Genomic DNA, 9,111 nt, shown 5'->3' with positions numbered 1-9,111 from the left:
AAAAGTGTAAAAACAGAAAACGTAATATGCATACATATTTTTTAAAGCAATTAACTCACACAAAAAAATAACTGACCAAATAAATAGTACACAATCGTGCATGTCACTGATTCTTGTCATCGTTATACCATAAATATGTAGTAATGAACCAAGAAAAAAAGTGTGTTCGAAAACATGCTGGTATTTCATTGCCATAGAACCTTTTATTGTCAAAAACCTTTACAGCACATTATAGAAAAATAGATTTTCATTTCAGAGTAATCAAAATAAACACATAGGTTCAGTGCAAATCACGTATGATAGCTTGTACAGCAAGGATATACCATTTTGGAAAGTTGAATGTACTGTACATATTTTAACCCCCCCCCCCCCCAAAAAAAAAAAAAAAAAAAAAATACACACAAATATGTTTACATAGTGATTTCTGAAGGCACAGATAAGATAAGTCATTTCAAGAGAAGAGATTATTTCAGAACAAAACAAATATCCACTCCTATTCCTTTCAATATTTACACAAATACACACATAAATAGAACACACACACATACTAGATATATATATATATATATATATATATCCATATACGTACCTCTTAGTTTTGAGGACTTGGATGAGAGACAAAAATGGATGAATGATAAGCCATTCTTGAAGAGGGGTTGAATGTTTACAAAATACACTGTAAAAGATTAATATGACAAAACAACCAGTTCCTGGATTACACAGTGAATTATTACACCCTGGGATGGAATATGGATAACAGTCCGGAAAAAAAAAACCTATGTTTTGAAATCTAGGCTGGACAGAGATGATCTCTCTCTCTCTCTCTCTCTCTCTCTATCTATATATATATATATATATATATATATATATATACATATATATGCATGATGAATACGGCTCCTCAATACCTATCCAACCTACTAAGGCGCATGATTTGGTGTCTTGTTTCCAAATCATGCGCTTTCCTCGCCAGGATAAAGCGTTTTTAGATCTATTGCCATTTTAGGTTTTTATCACATATGCATGATGAATACGGCTCCTCAATACCTATCCAACCTACTAACCACCCCTACAGCCTCCAGATATCAACTCCGGTCACAAAATGATAAGACAGTCCTACAAATCCCACAAGCAAAAACCAAAGCTTTCGAATGTACATTTTCATATCCATGCTGGATCTGTTGTCTGGAACACTCTACCAAAACACTCCGTCTATATGATTCAGAAGAAATGTTTAGAAGGAAACTCAAGACTGAACTATTTCAATTGTAACTATGTTATTCTTACATTTTGTGAATGTTGTTTGCTGATGTATGTACAGCGCTTTGATCAGGTCCTGTAAAAGCGTTCAATAAGAAATAGTTATTATTATTATCATTATTATCATAATATATTTCTCTCTGTCTCAACTACAATGTAATTAAGCAAACTCCACCAGCTCTATTCCATTTTAAAAGTCCTTTTAAGTCTGAAAACTGCCTTGAGCTTTAGAGCCATAATTAGTCTTTGAAGTTCATTCATTCAAGAAAGAAACATACTGATAGAGGGATATGACTTTCCAGTGACTTTGTTAACTATAAGAACTGCGATATCATGGTGACAATGTATAATACAAAGAACACAAATTACAATCATTCATATATTTAGTTGACTGGTCCTCTCGTTTTAAGCTTTCACAATGCAAATTATATGAATTATTGTCGAAACAACTGGTGATCCAATGACTCAATCGTGAAATGAGATGAAACCTCCACAGAAAGAGAAGCTGTGAAGATGTGACCATATCTGGAGTCAAGAATTCTTTTCAGTGTAGCAGCAATACCGGCATCAATTATGATCACTTATGATCACTGTAGTTTGATAAGTACTGATTATTACAGATAGCACATAAATAGTTCTTTGACAATACAGCTGTTGGATTCAGTAGAACAAAACATATGGATTCACAATGTTTACCAAACCAAGTCTAATGTAGTACTGTTTTGAGCTACAGAAAATGAGAAATGGTGCTCATATTCTATCACTTGTGCACAAATTGCATCTTCTCTTTACATCAAGGTATGCAGACAGACAAAAATAAGAGAGAAAATAAACATGAAAAATTTTGCTCATGAACCATGCCCTGTAACATGGATAACAAATTAACTGACATTGCAACAAACTAGCATGAAGGGCTATTCTTTTTTAATTTTTATCATTATTTCATGGGCCATGATGATGTGAAAACCCAAGGCTGGCGGAGTTAGAGATGCTGAGATGCCAGAGCCATTTTCTCACCAAATGATGAGGGAAGCTCATTTGTTGGACAGGTTCAATCATACTCTGATCCAATGGTGATGCTGATATCTCCAGGGTGGATGGTGGTCTTGTGATACCACTTGTTGGTGTCCACAATAACTGGAAGAAACAATACCAAAAGATGTTCTTGAGCTCAACTTTCCAAAGCTGAGCTAACTCAAAAGGACGTACTCATAATCAACCTCACATGGATGTAATCCATTTTTGATGGGAGATCCACATTGATTGCCTTCCTAGTGAACTCCTCCACAAGCTTGACCATAATGACAAATTGTTGTAAAAGAACTGTGAACATTTTAACAGGAATGCTATCTACGATCCAATGGGAAATAATCGGGAGTTTATGATCCTGCTTTTCAGATGGTTTTATAACATCAGAAAGAATCTGAGAAAAAAAAAATTATATATATATATATATATCTATATATATATATATATACAATGTATATCCCAGTTTTGATGCTGAAGGGGGATCATTACATTTCCCTCTCCATCTATAGATTCCATATTTTGCAAAAATGTGGACATAATTTATTTTGGTCTCAGCAGCTTTCTATCTTCACGTAAAAGGGGGAAGTCAAGTGACAGATTGCCATATATGCCCTATCCCACACTCTCTTTGCCAGATGTCAATTTCTACAAATTTCCAAGGAGCATTTTCTCAATCATCGTCTACCTTTATCTTATTTTCCTTCTTCATGTCCAGTAAAAAGTTGGTACCATGCTTCTCTTTCTGAATGACACAGCATACAAACAAGCATTAATTACTAGTATCTTCTTTCTGATTTGTTTAATGAGACTCCTTTGTCTTTTAGCTTTTGAGAAAACAGCTGCAATCACATGGAGTACAGTATGTGTGAACACAGCACAACAGGGCTAGCACTCACTGACATTGCCGACGGTCATGTTGGCAGTGAGCTGGTGGCAGATGTGTTCACACTCTGGGGGAGGGAGGAGGGTCCAGGTCTTGGATCCTCGGATCTGGGCCTGCCATGACGGCCTGAAGACATTGTCAATCTGACACATGAAGGTAATACATGAAAATTGGCAAGTGGATATTAGGTGGTTGATTTAAGTGTGTATGTACGTATACGAATGCTTATACTGTACAATTTTCATTCATTCACAGGCAGGAATTAGGACTAAATCATAGACATATATGAGGAAGTTATTTCACACAGTGTGTAATATATCCTGCATCTTTCATAAAAGTGTGCATATCATTTGTAAATACATGGTAGAGGTATAGCCTGTAGTTAAAAAGGCTTTGAAGCAACAAGAAATATCACTTTCTTAGTTGTAATCTGTAGTGGTTTTGTTTTCCTTGTTGCTGAATGGTAAAGCAGCTATTTGAGTGATAGTCTGTTACATATCATTGTTTGGTAATTAATAGCAACTTTGTCCAAACAGTTGATTCATATTTTGTTTCAGAGAAAGTTTTACATTTATTGACACTGCACTGGTTAGAACAGTTCTGTTTGTAGCCATCTGAATGAAAATGTCCATGACATACTGTATATGCCATATATATTTCGCGAGTCTAAATTTTCGCGATTCGGGAATTCACGATGATTTCGCGAGTGATTAAATTCGCGAGCGTGGAGTCCTGTACTGAACGGAGATATGTACATCGGGCTCAGAGTCAATATTTTTGCGTGTCTTTAATTTCGCGAATAGCACCTGACTCGCGAAATTCTCGAAAATAAAAACCTCACGAAATATTTGACGTATACAGTAAAAGAAAGGGTCCGAATGCTGTTTTCCCCCTTCCAAATTGTTTCTTAGAGAAAGAGAGAGCTAGTGAGTTCGTGACTGTCATTAATGAAGGTTTGCTTGCCAGAGATGAAAGAGTACACCACCAGACTATTTACAGGGCTGCACACTAACCCATTTTTTTTTACTGGTGCGACCCTCCTATTGGGCCAGTAGGTACCTAGTTTTTTTTTCCCATTATTTACTGGCCCATCCCTGAAAAAGTTGTACCTGGTCCAACAGTGATTTTCACTGGTCAGGGACTGTCACACTAGTGCCAGTGAGCAGCACTAAATAAGAAAAAACAACACATAGTCATAACAAAGCAAAACATAATTTAGTCTGGCACTCAAGAGTATATCACATACACACACACACACATACACACACACACAGAAATTGCAAATTCTTGGTGTACAGATCCCATATTATATCATTAATCAATGGGAGGCATGGCTTACGTGAACATTGGCCCCCTTTCCTGGCCCTCCCATGAAGATCCAGTCGGTGGCACTAGACTCCGCCCCCTCTGGCAGGAAGTGAGGCATCTGGTAGTGTTCCCTCAGCTTGGCGGATACAGCAGCATCACAGTTACTCCTGGAAGAAAGAGGGAATGTGTGTGTGAATATAGGAGCATAAGTGATTTCAATCCATTTCATTCAGCTATGGCATTACAGCTTATGAATTTTTTGCATTGATGTACATAGATTCCCATTGCTTTTGAGTATCTTTCTTTTTCTAATTTTACTGTGACCATTCAAAGTATAATGTGAACAAAAGTTTGCAGGTGTTTCAGGTGCTCAAAAAGTTCATGATGTTGCTGCCGAGAAAAGCCAGATCCATTGTTGAGACAATGATAATTCCAAACTTGTGAGGAAAAATATAAACTAAATCATCACATCTTATTATGGTGATGGCCAACCATATATTTGGAAGCCAATTACTAAGTACATATGAATGGACTGGTAATGTGATAGGTTACCTTTTGTTCCTGCCTGTTTATAGCCGTGTATGGATTCTCTTTGATACTAATTTGATCCACCAGCAGTAATCTCCAACCAGCTACTTACCATCCCACATACCAGGGGTCCCCTTTCAGCGCCGCCCTCTCCTCCGACATGTTCAGAAAGTGCTCGAAGGAATCAAAGTTTGTGATGTAAGGAAAGAACTGGCAGTTTTCTTGGGAATCCAGAGCATTCTCTGTGTTCCTGTACAAATCTCTAAAGAAGTGGAAGCTGAAGACATCGAGAGCAGTCCAGTCTTTCGTGCCGCCCTCGAGAACTAGAGCTGGTCGGGCCGTGTAGGCATGCTTTTCGAGAAATTCCTTGCGCGTTATGTCTTGGTACGTCGGGAACGTCGACAGGCCTTCGCACATTTCACAAGAAGAAACTGGTCGTGTGACTTCCATGGCGAACTCGTTGAGATCGATGATGCATTTCATTTGGTGCCCATCGTCTAGGAGAGTTTGGATGTGACCCTGGAAGTGAAGGTAGCCAACTGCGATGCAAACGCAGAGCACAGATGCTACGTAAACATGGAATCTGGTCCGCGACTGTTCTCTGCCGCTGCCATGAGCGGAATGTGGTCCCTCCTCCTCACCGGAAGCTCCGGCAGACTTGCTCGTGGCGTTCCGTTGGTCTCTCGTTTCCTCGCTGCAGCGTGACAGCATCAAATTTTCCACTTCCTCGCTTGTCAGTCCGGCCTTTATGGCAGCAGCTTTGAGTTCTCGCAAGCTGTTTATCAAACGGAGGCTCTTCTTATCCATGTTTAGTAGAGGAATAGATGAGTGTGCCTGCAATATTACTAATTCTCCGGTCACATCGAGCAGGGTGCTGCACTCGCGTATTTTGTTTACACTTACTTCCGGGTACAAGTGCTGATCGAAGCATGGCCCATCGAAAGGGGGCGTGGTTAGATCTTTGTATTGTGCAATGTGACTCGCGCGTTTTGAGACTTTATTACACAAGGCAAACATCTAGTCCCACTGAATTTTATGCATATTTCATCTAAACTCCATCAAACAAATATCGTCCCTACAAACATCCCCAAAACATGCAGCGTATTTATCCAACAAACTGCCAGCTTCGTTTAGAGAATGATAATCTATTGTTCAGCCTACAACCTAACTTTTTTTTTTTTTTTGCCGGCGACACCAGTGTTCATGTCAATTAGTGATATAACAATACATTGTAATTGATTACTAGAGTAATTCAATGAGGAATTGTCGATGAGAAAATCACTTGAAATGGTTAGTTAATAACAGATTAGTTTTGAAACGTAAAAACCCCCGAAATGTATGTTATTTACTAATAAAAGGGTAAATATTGGTAGTATAACTGAATTTTGATAATTATGATAATACATGCTGTTTCTACAAAGTTTATAGGTGTATGATTACATTGATAATGAATTAACATGGCGTGAACACGTTGGTGCCGTCCGCAACCGTGTGGCAAAATGTGTTGGCCCAGTGTGCTGTATCGTCTGAGACATTTTCCAAAACGCTTTTGATGATGATATATTATGCTCTGATATTTTCTCATATTCATTACTGTAACACATAGCATGGTCCATAGAATTGTTCTGATTGTTTTGTGTTATTTGTATTTCAGAAAAAAAGCAGTCCTATTAATTTCAAATGCCCCTTTTAATGCCCATACATTGCCAGTTTTCATAACTACAATTATTTAACGTATATGAAATAAATATGTTGAACACAGCTATATTTATGTACTTGTGTTCCACAGGTTTACTGCATGTAGTTATCTTAAGAAAGTTTACCTTTTCACCTTTCTTTGGTCTGAACAAATGCTCATAGAAACACTGTCTTTATAAAGGTCCAATCCTTTGGAATAGTTTACCGCTCGTTCCTCAAAATATCTCATTCCTAGATCATCTAATGAGTTTGTATTCTTCCCATTACCAATTTGTTTGAATGTTACTTTTATATGTTATCTACTTTCTATGATCGTATAGTTGTGTTTGTGGTTTAGGGTCTTTCTTAATGTAATATTTTGTACTACTGGAGTCAGTGGCGTATCTAGGGAAAACGGCGCCCGGGGCAAGCGTGAAAATTGCGCCCCCAATACCTATTTTCTGAAAAAGTGTTCAACCCCAACCCCATCCCGGTAGGGACTTTAAACAAAGTCCACACGATATGCTTTTTCAAGCACTTAAAAGGGGTCTTTTGAGGGTGATTTCAATGAATTTTGATAAATTTTGGCGAGCGAGCGTAGCGAGCGAGCCGAAAATTATTGTATTTCAGCTTACAAAGCATGGAATTCTTGTCATTTTTTGCTTATCAAATCTTACAATTCTAATTAAGATATGGTGACTGCCTGATAGATAAACCAACAAACTGAGGACTTGAAAAAATTCTTTAATTAGTTCGCGCGAGTGAGCCGAAATTTGTATATTTCCGCGTCATCATCACGTTTTGTTCTCTCTCTCTTTCTTTTTTTTTTTTTTTTTTTGGATAAACTTTGGCGAGCGAGCGCATCGAGCGAACCGAATTGTTTGTATTTCAGCTTACAAAACATGGAATTCTTGTCATTTTTTGCTTATTAAATCTTACAATTCTAATCAAGATATAGTGACGACCTTATAGATAACAATTTATACCAACAAACTGAGGACTTGAAAAAAATACTCTAAATTAGTACGAGCGAGTGAGCCGAAATTGTGTATTTCCGCGTCATCATTACGTTTTGTTCTTATCTTGTTTGATTTGTTTTTGTTTTGCGCCCCCCCCCCCCCCCTGTATGTTCGAAACCGTTGGCGTCCTCTTTTGATCCAATCGGCGATCGCTTCAGAACGAACGAAATTGCAGCCGCTGCTCCATGAAAAACTTTGCCTGCTAAATATAAAATGACATGTGTGAACACAATAAACATTGTCATTTTGTCCGCGTCATCATCATGTTTTGTTTTTATCTTGTTTGATTTGGTTTTCTGCCCCCCCCCCCTTTCCGGGCGAGTTTTTTTTTTGTTTTCTTCTTCTTCTTCTTTTCTTTTCTTTTTTTTTTCTTCTTCTTCTTTTCTTTTCTTTTTTTTTTCTTCTTCGTTTTTTTTCCCGTTTTTTGTGCCCCCAAGGAGTGGCGCCCGCGGCACGTGCCCCCCTTGCCCCCCCTAGATACGCCACTGACTGGAGTTAATGTGTCATTAAGTTCTTTTTGTTGATCCCAATTCACATGAAATATGTTCTTTAAGTTTGTAGTTGTATGTGTCTTTGTATTTTTATGCATTTTATGATGAATGAAATAAACTGAACTGAACTGAACTAACTCACAGCTTCACGAGTCAACTATTTCTTTTAATTTTCCTATATGTTTTGGCTATTTTACTTCACATCTACACACACTAAGAAATATCAATAAAATCAGAGATGCATACAAAAAGTATAAATACATACAAACTGACACAAAGTAGTAAGCTCAATCCCCCACCCCCCCACACACACATATGCATAAATGCAAATCATTACATGTGAAAGAAACACAGAAAATGAAGTGAAAATACAAGAAAGTACACATCGTACCTCTGAAATAAGTTTATTTGTCGGACAACAATGTTTGTAGTCACAATCACGATCAAATATCGTCAGCACAAACAGAACAATACGGCTTTGTAAATGAGAAAACAGGTAAACAACGAAATATATGTTTTAAGAGTACTGTAGTCACTGTTGTGGTTACCACATTTGTGGATACATTTAAAACTGATATAGTAGTACACACAAATGCCATTCATTTTTGACATACCTTGTATCCCTTCGTTGCATCAAACTGATTAGAAATATTCAGCACAGTCATGATCCACAAATCAGCATATGGTTACAGTGTAATACTACTTCAGTGTAAAAATGTCATTGGTCAACAAACTCATATTAAAGAAAATGTTAAGTTAGTAACTTCCTGCAATTTGCAGGTATAACACTATTCTAATTCGAACACACACTCTATACATTAATATTTTTGTCTGTCAATCACAGACATTAAAGATATTATGTTAGATACAAATTTGATTCCCTGTGACCTAGACATAAGAAGTCCAGTTTCGTTTT

At 37.5% G+C, this 9,111-nt stretch overlaps 1 protein-coding gene across 1 annotated transcript; it reads right to left on the bottom strand.

The window, feature by feature from the left end:
- Positions 1 to 2,288: 2,288 nt before the first annotated feature.
- LOC139725537 (uncharacterized) lies at positions 2,289 to 5,815 on the bottom strand. The gene is made up of 4 exons (XM_071636625.1): positions 5,121 to 5,815; positions 4,512 to 4,647; positions 3,186 to 3,315; positions 2,289 to 2,397 (listed from the first exon to the last, which is right to left on the bottom strand). Exons 1-4 carry the CDS (start codon positions 5,813 to 5,815, stop codon positions 2,312 to 2,314), a joined length of 1,047 nt encoding a protein of 348 aa, XP_071492726.1. The 3' UTR covers positions 2,289 to 2,311.
- Positions 5,816 to 9,111: the final 3,296 nt, after the last annotated feature.

The sequence above is a fragment of the Diadema antillarum genome, unplaced genomic scaffold, assembly GCF_040938485.1.
Source record: "Diadema antillarum isolate AM-2024a unplaced genomic scaffold, OU_Dant_1.0 scf00000017, whole genome shotgun sequence".
Lineage (NCBI taxonomy): Eukaryota > Metazoa > Echinodermata > Echinoidea > Diadematoida > Diadematidae > Diadema > Diadema antillarum.
Note: the sequence above shows the minus strand (reverse complement) of the source record. Positions and strands in the feature narration are given on the sequence as shown.